Source organism: Thermobia domestica, chromosome 16 (genome assembly GCF_964235325.1).
Source record: "Thermobia domestica chromosome 16, izTheDome1.hap1.1, whole genome shotgun sequence".
Lineage (NCBI taxonomy): Eukaryota > Metazoa > Arthropoda > Insecta > Zygentoma > Lepismatidae > Thermobia > Thermobia domestica.
In genome coordinates this window covers 17,373,940-17,391,728 of record NC_137469.1, presented here as the reverse complement: position 1 = coordinate 17,391,728, position 17,789 = coordinate 17,373,940, and the positions used below count along the sequence as shown (strand labels likewise).

General features: G+C 37.2%; 1 protein-coding gene across 1 annotated transcript in view; it reads left to right on the top strand.

Moving 5' to 3' along the window:
* LOC145672932 (very long chain fatty acid elongase AAEL008004-like) overlaps positions 1 to 17,789 on the top strand; it is a 74,330-nt gene that overhangs the window by 48,797 nt on the left and 7,744 nt on the right. The window contains exon 6 of the mRNA XM_081742154.1: positions 6,105 to 6,241. Within this exon, the coding sequence (XP_081598280.1) occupies positions 6,105 to 6,241 (137 nt within the window). The remainder of the gene's footprint in view (positions 1 to 6,104; positions 6,242 to 17,789) is intronic.

Sequence of the window (17,789 nt, the reverse complement as noted above, 5' to 3'; positions counted from 1 at the left end):
GTTTTAGTTTGTCATTTCACTTCCAATTGAAAGGTTTTACCATGACTAACGGCATACCAATGACGAGACGGAAGTTTTGAGGAAGTAAATGCATTCAGAAGTCTAGACTACATTACGCCTATCAGCCTGTTTTTACTTCTGCAATTGTTGGCAGTTGTAATTTCGTCCAAACGCTACATGAAATAATTCTTGGTTGACGTCAGTGTGTTACTATTTTAGTATTGTTCTCTTCAGACTTGGTTGAAGTTTTGTCTTAACGGTTATACATTTTTTCTTTCTTATTTCATCGTTACACATAAGAATAAAATGTTCTGGTGAGTGGATAGATTCGAACCTACGAACATTGAGTTTTCATTCTTGCAACACTTTACCAATGGACCAAGCTTTGTCTTCACGTTAACGCACGGTTACAGGATTTATTACGATTTAAATAAAATGGCTGGCTGTTAGAGTTTCCTGCCCAAATATTTCGATAAAAAATTTTCATTGCTTCGTAGATACGTAGAGCAATGTTTAGATACACATTTTAGGATAGTGCATTTTGGTGTATATAATAATTTCATGCCAGATAAAAGCTAGATAAGTTTTGATAAAATGTTTCATATGTAGTTCTCAATAATAGGCTTGCTGTTCGGGGTGAAGTTTCAAGGTTCAGCATTGACTAGCAGTTTTTGCTATTAATATCCCTTCTAACAATATTGGCAGTGGACAAAAGTTAGCCCGTGTTGAAGCTTTTTGCTCCTAATTTAATTATTTTACTTTATTATTTAACGAATATATTGAAAATTGTCAGCAGGCACGTATACAGTAATTTATTTCGGAAGGGGCCCGACTTCAATATTAGGATAAATTATAATAAAATTTTAAAAGATAATCCCAAAAATTAGGCTAAATTTACAGAAAAATTGGGATTTCAGAGGGGGTCCGGACCCCCTTGTACCCACCCCTAAATGCGTCCTTGTTTGTCAGTAACGTTACCTCATTTTGAAACCCTCAAAAACTTCGGATATATAAAGGAAAAAGAGTTATTTTCGATAAAATATCACTTCAAGGAGACGCGACAGTTTTATTGCACATGGTGGTATCCAACGTTCACAAGGGCAAGAATTCCTTCCCTTTTATTCTTTTGCTATTGTGCTCTATCGAAAGGTTAGGTTTGTAAAATATTACTCTTACAAACAAGCGTGACTGGCAGATAGGAATACTGAACAGAACTCCACAGAAATGCATGCTGAACTTACGTTTATAGCTACCCTTTGGTGATTTGGCCTCGAGGTCAATCGAGTGGTAATTCAGTTCCGTCTCTGTTCTTGAGCCATGTTCGTATTACTTCGAACAGTTTTGCTAATGAAAAGCATGCCTCGTAATATAACAGACTTCTTTCGCGTAAGAAATCGAAACTCAGTTGGTCAGAGCAACTAGTCTGTACGAATTAGGTTGTTAGTTAGAGCCCAGTACGAGTAAGGGTTTTTATTACTATTGATTGTTTTTATCTTTTTTAGGAGAGGAAAAATCAAATTGTGACATCGCCATATCAAATGTATTTGGTTAGGTAACTTTGTCTCAGCTAAACTTTAAACATCAGTAACCGTCGAAATTATTTCACTAACCGATCAGTCACTGAACATTTCAAACACGTCAAACCAGTGGCATAATATGAAGGTTAACCTCTCCTCCGCAGTCCTTATTTATGCGTCCGTACTTTCAGGTGCGTGCCAAGGGCCGGGCGACTGCCCGGGGCGCCAGAGAAAGAGGGGCGCCAAAACGAGCCTCAAAAAGTAAATTTTAGAACGTGTTTTCTACTGACGTTTTTGGTTTATATTCTTGTAAAGTAGTGGCAATTACATATCCATGGAAGAAGAGAGTTTCATAGTAATAAGGAGGCTGTATCGAAAAATGGAAAGATGGCATACAGAATAAAGAGTGGCGGGGGTGTAAGTATTGTTTGTTTGTTTGCTTGAGTTTAGCGTTCCACGGTTATGCCTTAATGGCCAAAGGAGATGTGGATACTAATTATAGTGGAATCTGAACCACTTTTATCGTTCAACAGTAATCCACCGGGAATTGGATCCGGTACCATAGAAGGCAGGCGTGCTAGCCACAAGACCAAGCGGGGGGCGGGGAGTTCGTATTGTTTATAGCGGGCCATATTTGTGAAGTTTTCCTAGGTAATGAATGTCTTTTTGAAAAATGGGTTTAAAATATTAAAAACACTATGATAAAATGTAAAATATAGGCTAGTACTAGGGGGAGGGGACCAAAAAGTCACTTTGCCCGGGTGAAAATTTGGCCTGGTCCGCCCCTGCGTACTTTCTGTATATTTTTGGCCTTGCAGCTTGTGCGGTCCCCACGCCAAAGGGTTGCGGGGGCGCTATTTACGCGTATATTTCGAACGTAATTCAGTAACTGCTTAAGAAATTCTACCATCAGCGTGGAAACGGGAATATATATTTTTCTAATAGTCCCATAGAACTTTCATTCAGAATGCCAGATGCAATTAAGTAGAAAGAGGATCTGATGTTTCCTAAGTAAGTTCCTTTCAGAAAGTTTGCTATTTCTTTAACGGTGATGTAAATAATTATACTCATCGTTATTAGCCCGACACAAAACCATCCTGAACAAATCCCTCTAGAAAACTTTATTCTGCCTAATTTTATAAGCGACTCAACGGTGAAACACTTGTTAACGAAAGCAATGCTGTGTATACACTGCCTTGTTTCTGACAAAATATAAAGTGTTTTGTAATCTTTAGACACTTTTCCTATTCTTTTTGTCACCCTTGGTTATGTAGGGTGGCCTCGAACAAATAAAGAAGAGGTAATATTACAGTGAAGGGGCGCAATAAATATATTAGGTATTTCTTTTGTTACCTAACCATAACGGCCTAGGATCGTCTTCAGTAGAATAAAAAATGTTACGTGATATTCCATTCACGAAGGAGGAAAGGTTACTTTAAATATATTTCTTATTCATTTTGTCTACTCTGCTTGTCAGAAATTATATACTTTCTGTTGGGACGGTGCTGAAAAGGGAGGGGGGGATAAAACTTCGTGCTCCCTCATACATTTTAAATTTTGTTACATGGTTGCTCAAATTATTACTAAAGAAAGCACTTTAAACCAAGATATCTAAAGTTATATTATGAAAGAAAGAAGAGGTAATATTACAGTGAAGGGGCGCAATAAATATATTAGGTATTTCTTTTGTTACCTAACCATAACGGCCTAGGATCGTCTTCAGTAGAATAAAAAATCTTACGTGATATTCCATTCACGAAGGAGGAAAGGTTACTTTAAATATATTTCTTATTCATTTTGTCTACTCTGCTTGTCAGAAATTATATACTTTCTGTTGGGACGGTGCTGAAAAGAGAGGGGGGGAATAAAACTTCGTGCTCCCTCATACATTTTAAATTTTGTTACATGGTTGCTCAAATTATTACTAAAGAAAGCACTTTAAACCAAGATATCTAAAGTTATATTATGTAAGGGTGACATATTCAGGAATAATAATAATAATAATCATAATAATAATAATAATAATAATAATAATAATAATAATAATAATAATAATAAATGTCTTTGGAGAGCCGAAATTATGTGACACGAATCATTACATGTAGAGCTTTAAGATGAGTGGTCATAGGAGAGGAAAAAACATGTTTTTTCTCTGTCTGACCAACGTAAAGATTATGTGCTGAAATTAAGAAGCATAATCATTCTACAATAGGTTGCTTTTACGTAGAATATCAGTTACTTCAGTTCTCCTCCTTCGGGCTACTTACCTCATGTGGTAAATTCAAAACAATTTCAACTTAAGACAAATACATGTAAAACTTTTCTGTAATTAAATATATATAGGGGAAATTAAACATTTAATAGGGAAATCTGTTATCAAAGTGTCCAAAAAAGTAGATAGAAGACTATCAAGCGAGAAACATTGTGAAACTTTATAAAATTCTCCAAATTAGAATTAACATTTACTGGAAAACATTCGTTATGCACCAGTGAGCATGTAGTGAGTAGTGAGCACAGGGGAAATTATTACGAAACTGTTTGCAAACAAAAATTAGAGACACTAATGCAAGTGCGAGAACGGCATTTTTTTTGTATCGTCATGAGTTTTACACATATGTTACAATTTGATTTTTTCTCACATAAAAAATAAATAAAATAACCACAGTAAGAAAAATTACAATGGCACTTCCATAGGGTTCGAACCCAATACCTTTGGCATACAAACTAATTGCTTTGACTAACTGAGCTACTTGTTTTCTTACGTGAATTGAACCTGTTCTACGGTAAAGACGATTTTTCGTTACGATTGTGCTAAGAATTCGTCTTTTTCCATAGGTAATTTCCACTATTTGCTCTATCTATACGTTAATACTTAGCATAGATTCATATATTTGGAGTTCGCTAATAATGCATGTAATAAGACACATTAGAAATGTTTCGTTAAAAGTTTCGTTTGTAGATCTAATCCACGTCTCTCTCAATGACATAGATGTCGCTGCTTCGTGTTGAACTGCAGAATTCCCTCGCGTTCTTGAAAATTTCCCACTTTAGCAGAGTTGGTAATTCTCGAGATTTCTGTCGATTTAATGTTTTTTGCTTCTAATTTATTTATTTTAAGCTAATATCTAACCCAAATATTAAAAACGGGTTTGTTATTAACCTGTCCTGCTGGGGAAACCTTCCGAAATTTCGAACATATAAAGAAAATGGAGATATTTTCAAAAAACTTCAAAATAAAGAGACGCGTCATTTATTTTGCTCATGGTAGTACATTTCGGTCAGGAAAATACGGGTTCGATTCCCGGCAGGAGCTCTTATAGCTCTGATCCCACGTTAAGCTGCAGGTTAGCGCCTCATATAGCCTCGCTGATGAAAGAGATGCTAAACCCAAAATCAACCTATAAATCCTTATTTAACCTACAACGAAACACGACTTTCTTACTTAAAATAACCTTTCACCATTCTAGGTATTGGAATGGAACATTTCTGGTATTCCTGAATACCTTTGTGTATGTGATTATATACACCTCCATAAAACATATTCTAACTCAATTTTGTTCCGTTCAAAGGTCTTTCTCAGTCTGCAAAACTTTATTTGAAAGAGTTTCGCTAAAACTAACTAACTAATTCTATGGCCTACGTAACCTGAAGGTTCAATGCCACATTCACAAAAGCTCTTTATTGACTTCTATCCTTAGCCAACTGGATCCAGTTTCTACTTTGTGTTCCTATTTCTGCAAGATCCATAAGTCTTTCTAATTGTATTTTCACGATTGGGTTCCCAGTTAAAATTTTGAAACCGTTTCTACTTTCTCATATTCTGACTACATACTCCGGCCACCTAAGCCTCCTGGATTTAGGTAAACCATATAAATTATGCAGTTCCTTGTTTCCGCCATTTCCCATTCCTGTCTCTCTTAGGTCCGAATATTCGGCATGCAGTCTGCGTTCGTTCCTCAAAATAAGCGACCATGTTTCGCAACCGTACAGTACAACAGGTACAATATTGTTTTATATGTTAAGCTTCAAATTCTTCGATCGGATTCGCGAAGACAAAAGATTAAGAATTACAAAATAACAAAAAGTCCCTGCTTTCAGTCGACATTTAATTTCTTCGTAGATATAGTTAGGGATGAACACGAGACGAGTCGAGACAGGATTTTTCTGACAAAATTCGAGTCGAGACACGGCTCTTCCAATAGAAAAATATACATTTTTCGAGTCGAGCTATCGCTTTTACAGCACATTTTCGAGACGAGACAACTACAAATCTTGCCTCGTGCGCATCCCTAGATATAGTTCTGGTCTCTTAATATTGATCCTAGGTATTTGAAAGTATGCACTTTGTCGAAAACATTATTTGATATTTTAACGTATCCATACTTTGCAGCTTTACGGTCACGGCGAACTTCCATGTATTTAGATTCGTCTACAGTTACTGCACACCAGAAGATTTAGAAATATGTCTGTTTGTGTATAGAAAACATTTGTGAAATGTGAACTCTTTGTGGTGGTCTGTTATTTCTTTTGATCAGTGAAACCTAAAACATACTTTTCCTCTTTCTTACTAATTTCTTTCCATTCCAGGTGGACATGTAACAATGATCGGATTACTCAATACCTTTGTGCACGTTATAATGTACACCTACTATTTAATCACATCCATGTGGCCGATGTACAAGAAACACATTTGGTGGAAGAAATACATCACTCAGCTACAAATGGTGAGTAGAGGACAGAAGTTAAACACATTCGGGATACAAAATTAAGTTAAGCGAGCGAACCCCTCTAACTTCTATCAAATTAAATTCACACATAGTATACCGTTCCCATGCCGTGCCCCGACAGGCTGACTCGAAGAGAAACCACCCCGGTCGTGGCTCATCGGCCGCTATCCTTCGGTTTTTTCCGGAGCATACGAAGCGATACGAAGTTGACCAGAAGCAAGAGAAATGGTGTAGAAAACAATAACAGTAAGGCACGGCATAGTACGTGAAAGTGGTCGCGGCAGTTGTACGGACGAAGCATGGCAGGGAATGACATGGGCACGACATATTATGTGTAAATTAACTTTCATTTCGCAAGATTTGCTTATGGTAGCTAAACCATCCCTTCTATTGATCAAGAAGTGGGTATTAATTCAATCTTGTAATCCTTCATATATGAGACAGTGTCTTGTTTCTCATAAATGATTATAACTGTCTTGCTTCGAAAATCATTTACAACAGAACGATTATTATTATATGCAAATTTTGCTTTACTGTAATCAGACTGGGTAATTTGACCCAGGAAATATGTAAATTGTTTTAATCTGTTAATGTTAAGGTTACGTGCGACTTCGACCACATCCTTGAAAAATATGACTGATGTTTCTTCCAGACATACTTCCAGGAGTGGCTTCCCCCCGGCGTTGTTAGGTCACCTGGATCTGAGATAAATAGAAATGCTGTGCAGCCCAATGCCCGGAATTTTATTTTGCCCTCTTCGGATAAAATATTCTGGATGAGAGCCGGGGCATGACTATTTATCACATTTTTCTTTAAAGTTTTCTGTATTATAACCAGTGGATACGTGCAAATTTGGTTAATGTACTTTCAATCCTTTTGGACTAATTCGATGAATGAGGAGCAGCCACTATAAATATACCACATTGACTTGACACCTAGTCTTCCGTTTCAAGCGCTGCTATCGACTGAAGGAATGCCACTGCCAGGTTCTCTCGCTTAGCAACAGCTGAACCCTCACTGGCTAAACGTGTGGGTGTGTCGAGGTGTGAGCTTTAGTTCGCATTTTTGCCAAGGATCAAGACATTTTGGCAGGACTATAATTGAAAACATATTTGGAACAGTTTTCTGACCATCATTCGTCAACAATTTCGAAGCCGTCTACGTAATAACCACTATTAACTTGTAGAATTACTCATTACTTCACTCTTAGAGAAATTAATGCTTGTAAGTGTGGCAGTTTTTCTACCAGTATTCTTTAAAGATTTACGGATCATACTATATTCTAGTACCATCTATACCTTAACAATTATTAACATGTAAAATTTCGTCACTATCACAAGCAACCTTGAAGAAGTCGAAAATGTGTAGAGTAATTTTCCTGTCACTCAAGAATGTGATGAAACCAATCACAACCACTTTACTTTAAAATCGTATTCATCAAGACCAGTATTAACCTGCAATGTTCGTTCATTACTTGCTTGATACACTCTTTTAAAATTAATGCTAATATGTCGAACAGTTTTTTGGCTAATATTCCTCAAGAATATGGCTGATCATAAACATATTGCTTCGGAACTCTCTTCTCGATAACTACATTAGCGTACTCGCCCTTGGCGTGAGAGAGCTGGGTTCGATTTCCGACAGGAGCTCATGTGGTTGGGATTCCATGTTAACCAGTAGGTCCCGTCTCATAAAACCTCGCTGCTGAAAGGGACGTTAAACTCAAAAGCAGCTCAGCTCGATATATCATCATACATTTTTGGTCAATGTAGTTCAAATTATCTTGAAGAAAACAGTACAGAAAAAGAAAATACATACTGAATACATATAGCTTCAACTCGCTCAATTCAATAATAACAATATTTAAGCTGTGGAAAAATATTTATTATATCATTGTCTTACATTGCTTATTACTTCTCAGGTTCCAATTCATAATAAGACTAATAACACTCTTACATAACACTGTTATGGAATAGTATTACTATCTGTTTCTTCAAAAATTATTAAACATATAATAGATATTCAGTTCTAGTGCTGAATTATTGGTGTTACTTTCTAGCGGTCGGAATACTCTTACTGTGACTCGGACATGTAATTAAAACTACACTGTAAAAAATGAGGTGTTGAAACAACACAAAATGACTACCACTTTACCGTGTTACTTGTGTGTTAAAATTCAGCACCAATTTTTTTTTTTTTTTTTTTTTTTTTAGAGGGAAGTGGTTGGAGCTGACACTTTATTTCTGTATACGGAAGTATGAGGGCATCTTATTATGGGTGGAACAAACTTTATTTTTGGGAAATTTGAATAAACATTAGTTGTATATAATCTGCCACTAGAGGGTTTCGCCCTCTCTCTTGGCCTGGGGCTTGAGATCATCAATTATTCTTTATTCATATTATGGTCGGTCAAGGAGCTGTGAAAGAAATATTTATTTTATTCATAAACAAAATCAAAATACAAAGATTATATCAAAAAGATTAATTTTATATATCAATATCATAAACAAAACGATATATGAGAACAAAATGTTATTAAACAAAACAATATTAAACAAAGTATGAAACTATTAAACAAAGGTGCGAGTGCAGAAAAATAACATAACTGTAAAAAGAAAGTGATAATAGAAGTAAAGCAGAATAAAATTTTGTGAAATGTATAGAAGGTACTGTTGAAAGAGATTATAGTACAAATTTATGACAAATGAATGTTGTTGAGTGAGGTGCTCTGGACGTCACAACACAGTAGATGGATGTTAGAACAGACAAATGCATGTTAATCTTCTGTCCTGGGGCGGCTCAGGACTGATGAAAGACACATGGATAGCCCTTATTAGTGGTGTGGAGAAACAGTGCTATGATGGGAAAAGATGAGGAATATGCTGCTGGATAAGTTGGTGACGAAAGAATGCTGTGTGATGATGATCTGCTGGAATATTGCGGAGATATATTGTAACCAGGACGCTGAGTGGTGTATAACAGTATTTATATGCGGATTCTTGCTGTAAGTCTGTAAATATTGTATCAAGAAATATATCCTTACGATTCTGGAGATTCTTGGCTATAAATTTCTCACGCAAGTTGGCAATGTGGTGAACGAGCGGAGGAAAGTCAATTTTATTATATAGGTCAGTATTGTGATAAGGAAGTTTGATCCGATATGCTAAACGAATGGCGTGTCGCTCTAGAATCTCAAGTCTGTTGTAGAATTTTTGTGGGGCTGAACACCAAACTACGTGACCAAAAGTAAGGACACTCCTCATGAATGCTTTGTAAGTGTTAAGTAATAATTTAGAGTTCAGTCCCCAGTTCTGACCAACAAGGCGACGAAGAAGTTGTAATCTGTTTTTAGCCTTCGTAACAATTTTTTGTAACTGAGGTGTCCATCGCAACTTATCATCAAAGATGATACCTAAGTATGTAACAGTTTTAGAGGGGTGAAGAAGGTGATCGCCTACTCGTATCTGTAACAAATTAGGATTACGCCTAACTTTACTACGACACTTTGTTGGTAGAATAACTAGTGTCTGAGTTTTGTCTGCGTTTACTGATAGTCGTCATTTACGACACCATTGCAGAAAAGCTGTAATCGTAGTCTGCAAGTGTACGTTAATATGTTGTATTGTTTTGCCTAGTGTTAGAAAGGCTGTATCGTCAGCATATTGGAACAGGTAAGTATTCGGCGCTGGAGATGGCAAATCTGAAGCATACAAGATGTACAAAAGAGGCGATAAGCTAGACCCTTGCGGTACCCCCGTGTGTGGAAATACTGGATGGGATAGAGAGTTATTGACGCTGACATAGGCAATACGGTTAAGTATGAACGAATAAATAACTCTGAGGTATGAGAGAGGAAGACTCAATTTAAGCAATTTATAAAATAATCCGTAGTGCCAAATCCGATCGAATGCCTTTTCAAGGTCCATCAGTATGAGACAAGACGGAAGAGATTTATTGTAGTGGTTGGTTATGATGGTAGTTAGGCGAAGTAACTGATCATTTATACTGTAATAGGGTCTAAATCCAGCCTGATGAAGTGGTAAAAGTTGATGATCAATGATATAGGGGTGTAAACGTAAGACCAGTATTTTTTCAAAGACTTTCCCAAGTGTGGACGTTAGTTGGATGGGACGATATGATTGCACAGAATGTGCTGGTTTGTTCGGTTTCAAAAACATACAGACTTTGGATACCTTCCAATCGGAAGGATAGTAACCTGTTCGAAGTATAAATGTATATATTGTAGCCAGAAAAATGAAAAAGTTGGCCGAACATTCTTTCAGAAGTCTGTACGATATTTGGTCAAAGCCGGGGGCAGTGCTACGTTTCCGTTTAATGACCGATAGAATATCTCCAGAAGTGATTTCCTGAGTTAAAGGATTAGTGCTGTCTAACTTGTGATGGATGGAAGGCTGTAATAGCTGGTTTATTGTTCCTTCGGAAACTTTGGGACTGCTGCGGTGAATACAGGTAGGAGGTGTAAAGACAGATTGGAGATGGCCGGCGAAAGCATCTGCTTTCTCATTGTCCGTATGTAAAGGTTGATCATTCTGTATAAGGGGATAAGATGAACTTACTTTTTGCCCAGTTAGAAGGTGAAATTTTTTCCAATATTTCGTTGGATGTGACTCTGTGTTCAGTTGATTACAGGTTTTGCTCCAGCTAATCCGCTTGTGAGCAACAATATAATTATGCACCGCCCTTTGCCATCTACGAGCTTGCGTTAGGTATTCCGGGTTTCGCGTTTTTTCGTATTCTCGAAAGTAATAGCGAGATTTGCGTACGAGAGCCAAATATTGAGGAGGTAACATTGGCTGATATGTTTTACCTCGATACTGAGGTATATGTTGGTCAGCGCTATTTCTTATAGCCTCTACAATGCTTTGTACGGTACCTTCAAGCTCTGATTCAGTAGTAGGTGGTTCTAAAGGAGCAAGAGCGACATCTATATCAGAGCGATATTGATCCCAGTTCGCTTTTTCGTACAGCTTGATAGATCTTAAAACTGGTTCTGATTGTTGTCTTTTATGGTTAACAATCACTTTTATTGGAAGGTGGTCGCTGCCAATACAATCCAGAATCTGTATGATGCATTTATCGACAATTGAAACAGTACTAATAACGTCAGGTGTCGTCTGACTGCTTGGTCGCGTATGTTTAGGTAGTTGATAAACATGTCCATGCAAATTAAGTGATATATGATCGTGAAACTGTTCTTGATCTCGAACAGAGCGACTATGAATATTAATGTCGGCTAATATTATGAGATGTCTAAATTGATGAAACAAGTAAGTGAAAAATGCAAGAGGGATGACGTTGCCGGGACGAACGTAGATTGTAGCCACTGTTAGTGCAAGATTTGGAAGGTAAATTGTTGTCACTAGGTGCTCTGGTAACTGATAATGCAGTGCAATAGAGTGGTTTCTATGAGTGATTTTATTACGTATTCCGATTGCAGCTCCGCCTTGAGCTCTTGCATTGTGGTCTGGGTAATCACAGCGAAGAAAGTTATATCGAGGAAAACGAATATATGTAGTTGGTTTGAGCGCTGTTTCATTCAGAAGAAAGATGTCTATTTTCTCCTCAAGTAGTAATTGCTCAAACAGTATGCGATGTGACGATAGGGAGCGAATGTTCATGAAAAGAAGTGCAAGAGCCATAATCGCATATAACATTATGAACTTAGACTGCGGTGTCTCTCGGTACAATGTGGAAATGAACATAGGGCCCAGAATATGTAGCATACAGATTAACTTGAAAGATAGCTGAGGCTGCTGCAATAACGTGATCCAGAATAAGTTGGCGTTGGAAAGGAAATATATTTTGAAGGATAAGCGTAATGTAACGGAGAAAGTTTTCAACAATTAATGGAGTTGTAATGGATTGTGACACTGGTACTGTTGAGTCTGTAGTCCGTAGTGGGACAGTCATCTCAGGATGTTCTGGATTTGCTGCTGGTTTAGCTTTACATTTATAGCTATAGGTCGGATGAGTGTCACTGGAACAAGTAGAACAGTGCGGGGCCTTTCCCGTATTTGGACAATCTTTAGTTTCGTGAGTGCCAGTACAATATCCGCATTTCGCAACATTTGGACATTTTGCAGTTATATGTTGATTATAAACTTGGCACCGTTCACACCGAATTGGCAGAGGGTGATTGGTACGAGATGGTTCTACCCTGTGACGCTTTTTGTATATAAATGCGCCCTCTTGCAACAGAATATCAATGGCTGATTGAGAAGTGGTCAAAACTCGTACCATATATGTTGCGCCGTTATTGTTTCTAATTCGGATACATTTTGAAACTTCAATTCCCTCAGCTTTTAATTCTTCAAGCACTTCCTCATCAGTTATTTCCGGTAAGACACCTCGAATAACTACTGACATCATAGGAGTTCTAGGAGGTGGAGGATTTTGTTTGACTCTATCCGGCAGTTTAGATAACTGGGCAGCTTTACCGAAAATTTCATAACTCGCCTTATTACGAAGTGTTGTACCGAAATTTTCATCTTCAGACTTAATAATAACACCACCCCTGGTGAAAACAATTTGGTGAATACTGGCTCGTGGTAGGTATTTAATGATTTGATTAAATATGTGACGAGTATTACTGTATTTAGGATCGAAATTGGTTAGAAGAAATGAGTGAAGTTTCGGTCGTGCAAGTGTGGCTGCATATGACTGTTGCATAGCAACAGTGGACGTAGTAGGATTGGATGCGGTAGTCTGCATCGGTTCCGGATCTTCTGGACGTTTGACAAAAGTAGGAGAACGAGACCGGGATCTCTTCTCAACAGACTCTAAACTACCCTCCGAGAGCTGTCGGCTACGCCGATTACTTCGGGGATCTCGTTTGGCATCCGCCACTGGTTTAGGTGTAGGTCCTTGAACTAATCCCGGTAGCTTATGCATGGTGCGATAAAGAATATGCACCGCATAAGTTAGGGTTTATACGAGTAAAGAACAGCAAGTTCGGATGTGTGGTACGATCCACGGAGAGCAAGAAGAGTTAGTCAGGATATGAATATCACAATGACCTTCAAAAATCTAAGTATAACCCTCCAGAAGATGAGAATCTTCTGTCAGTCTCCTATGTAGAGTATCTGTACTGTCCTCCCAAGTACGTCTGCAATACTTGTTCACTGCTTAGTACAGTAACTAACTACAAGAGGAGTTAGGTTTGAAGTATGTGTGCGTTCAGCACCAAGCACATCGCCTTCCGAGCATATCAGAAATAACACGTTACTAAATGAGAGAATTTGTATTGGTATTTATCGTTTAATATGAGCAAAGATTTGCGAAATATATTTGGCACCTATGCCAAGTAACGAATAATATTCTATGTTTTCTGTAATAGTCACAATAATATCGTTGTAAACCTGTGAATCATCTGACAAAAGTTACATAGGCAACAGTTCTGCCATCTTCTGTTCATATATGCTAAGACACAAGAATAACAGATAAAGAAAACAAATGGAAGCACTGCTCTCTGTGTAACTGTTGTCAGATGATTCACAGGTTTACAACAATATTATTGCGACCGATTACAGAAAACATAGAATGTTATTAGTTACTTGCCATAAATGCGAAATATGTTTCGCAAAACTTTGCTCATACCAAACAATAAAAAACAATGCAAATACTCACAGCCAGTAACGAGGTATTTCTGATATGCTCGGAAGGCGATGTGCTTGCTGTTGAATTGGCGCACAAGTAACACGCTAAAGTGGTAGTCATTTTGTGTTGTTTCAACACCTAATTTTTTGCTGTGTAGTAGTATTTATTGAAACTAATAGTATTTACTATTTTTAGTAGTATTTGTTGAAAGGAGTACTTTTACTAGGATACAAGTCACTGAAAGAAGCAACGTTTATTATTTAAAAAAGAATAACAGTGTACACAGTAAAAAATGGTTGTGTTAATTCAACTCAAATTTAACACAGGGCAGTGGTTCCAGCGTGTCTACCACTATACGGTGTTAATTCAACACAGACCCCGCGGTGTTAGCGTTTAACACAAGGGGTGTGTTACGTTTTTAACACACAATTGGTGTTGAGCGGTGTTAAATTCGGATCTGTGTTAGTATTTTTGACGTTGATTCGACACCATGTCAGGGTCAGTAGTGTGGGGAAAAGTTGTGTGTTACTTGTGGCGGTGTTGTACCAACACATAGAAAGTAACACAGTGTGTAGTGTGTTAATTATTTTGTGTTAATATTACACCATCTCAAGTATCAATATATTGTTATTGTCCCTGTGTTATTTCAACATCATTTTCGTATTATTTCAACACACAATTTGTGTCATAATTCAAGGTCAAAGCCGTATAAGTCACACAGTTTTGGCATTAATTCAACACTCCCTGTGTTAAAATTCAAGGTCAGACCACCAGATTAACACCGTTTTTGGTGTTAGTTCGACTCCAGTTCTGTGTTACTACGACACCTATTTCGGTGTTGAAATAACTCCGTGTGCGGTGTTGATGTAACCATTTTTCTGTCTTGGAAAACCATGTGGTGTGCATGCTTACGATTACCGAAGGTTCTAATTTTAAAATAAGAATAGTAAACTACAGAACACTTCATTTAGAAAATCTTCATAAACTTTTTTGTCGTCCTCCCCAACATTTATTGTGAAGTATTTCTTGATGGTTTGAAACACAACCAACAACTTGTTCAAGAATGATAGGAAACTCTTACCTATATCCTTATAGTATGTTTGCCTCTTAACCGTGTTTCTACTTGTTTTCCGCCTTTTTTGAAGCACAGTCCCCGCTGTTGACTGGCGAGCTCTAGTGCAGTTTAGAAGTGACAGTAATACGGTGTTGTTTCTCGCTGTTGGCATATTTCTTCAGAAACATTATGTAAAACAATTGAGAACACATCGCGAGGTTTGCATGTTAAAATTTTATGAATACCTGGATTTGTTTAAGTATTTCTTTCTACTGTGTTTGTGAGTAGCTGCAGTACATAAACTTTTATAATTAGATGCCCAACATATTTGGCAATCACGCAGGAAACAACACCGAAGATTCTACACTTGTATTAATTTAACATACAGGGTGCGTGTCATTTCAACTACCGGCATTTGACACACAACTCCAAATGAAGAGTGAGTTCTTCTAACCACCTGTTTGTGTTATATTTTAACACAATCGTGTTAACACATAGGCATGTCGTTGAAATAACACAAGGATTTTTTACAGTGACAGTTTCGCAAACTAACTGAACATATTAGCTTCATCACTTGTTTGGCGAAACTATTACGCTTTTATTATTTTTAAAAATAAATATTGCTTTTTACAGTGATTTGTTTTCTAGTTTAAGTTATTTAGAATAGCAAAGCTAATATGAACCAGATAGTGAGAGGAGTAGTATTTACTAATGGAAATTAGTAGTATTAGCAAGACCGCAGGATACTATTGTTGTCTGAACGATTGAATCTTTATAATATTAATCTCCCTTTCCCCTAAATTGGTAGTTTTTATAATTACCACTTTTCTCCCACCCCTAAGTTTTAAAGTCAAAGTGAATAGCTAAAATCACTCCCAGGCTAGAACTGCATCTACATCAAAAATTTGATCGAGATCGGTCGGGTGGTTCAAAAGATTAAGAGTCACAAACATAGTCACTTTCAATTTGGATCTGAAGTTTTTTGTTCACAGGCACCGCTATTAATTAGTAGTATTTATTAAAGTAAGTAGAATTTACTAGCAGAAACTATTAGTGTTTATCAAAAGGACAAATTTGCATCAATTTAATAATGGAATATCTTTGTCATAATTTGCATTTATAATCATACTATAAGATTGTGCTCCTAGAAACATCTAAATATAGTGTTGTCCTAGAGGTATTTACAAATTATTTTTATTCGTGTATTACTGGTTTCTTGTTTCATAACAGTTTCATTCAAAATGAATGATAAAAATGTTACTTATCAAAGCATAACGAATTTATTGTAGAGCTCCTTCTTGGCTAAGCGGTTAGCGTACGCGACTTTGACGTGGGACATCCGGGGTTTGATTTCCGACCGGAGTTCATATGGTTCGGATTCCATGTTAATCACCACGTCTTATATAACCTCGCTACTGACCGGGATGTTAAAATCAACTCAATTTATTGTGGAGAAAAAAACTAAAATAGCACGAAAGGTAAACTATCCAAGTTTCATTTGGCAAAATGAAGAGCTTGCCAGACGAAAAAATGACCTAGGTACAGTGTTCGTAGTTTGAGGGAAATTTTCCTATCATAGGGAAATTTTGTAGGTAAATTTAGCAAAAAGGAAAACAAGGTATTTTTTTTAAAATAAAACATTGAAAATCCAGTGAAATTCTTGTACTGACTGATTAACCAATAGGGTGATTGTGCCAGTCTTCGATCACCCCCTAGTTGCCGACCACTTTTCACTTTAAAACCATATATTACGCTTATTTTCCGATAAAAAAAGCATGCTTTTCCGTTATAATTGAATTGCAGCTTATTCTGAACCAATCACAAAGATCCTGTCAAAATATATTGCATATGCATTCGGTAATAGCCAATCAAATGTATGCCTACGGAAGACGCACTGAGTTTTCGACAACTTTAATCTGTTGCAGATGGGAACGACAGCGCCCTGTTTTTCGTGCTTTTCCATAATTTTATCTCATCAGGTAAGAAATGCACATATTATTCTGTTACATGGAACTGTGGAGCACATTTTAGTAATTAAAATTTAGTGATAACTATAAGGTATGAACAATAAATCAATAAAATGTAGTGGTCGGACAATGACTTATGAAATATTCTTTGTTAACTAGTGTTCGACCACAGGGTGGTCGAGTACTGAAAAATTGTAGAAATATCAATAACGACTAACTTTCGATTCATCTGCATGAAATGAGTGATTAGTTACCAATTCTGAAGTTATAATGGAATATGAAAACATTTACTAGTGTTCGACCACTACTTTTCGTAATACATTTGTGCCGGTCGAAGATTAGCTGTTTCTTTCTCAGTGTCCGACCATGCTTTGCGTTTGTATTTTCTCGCAGAATTTCTTGATTCAAGCACTAATTCAGTGAACAATTTACATTTGTATAATCATCTGCTGAGTCTTACCGTTAATACGTGAATATTCACTGAATGGCCGTTGCTCAGTGGTAATGGTGAAGAGGCAATCCACTGAGGGTTCGAATCCCTCTCAAGAGCAAGGGTATTTTTAATTGTCCTCGATATTTCTGTGTTCGTGTCCCTGTCAGGATTGGATTACCTCCAATTGGCTCGAGGAGCATTCAGGCTTAATGTCTCGGCTGAGGCGAACTTTGAAAAAAATAGTAAAGCGTTGGCTTATCATTCGGAAGGTCCTCGTTTCGATCCCAGCGGTCGACCATCTTAACTGAGTTCTTTCGGGTTTTTCCTCAGTCACACCAGGCAAATGCTGGGATGGTATCTTCAAAATAGACCCTGGCCGTCTAACTTCCAACATCCTCTCCCCCACCCTATCCCGGTCGGAGTCGTAGATGCCTAAAGTCCATAAAATAAATTCAAATTCAAGTAACTGAATAT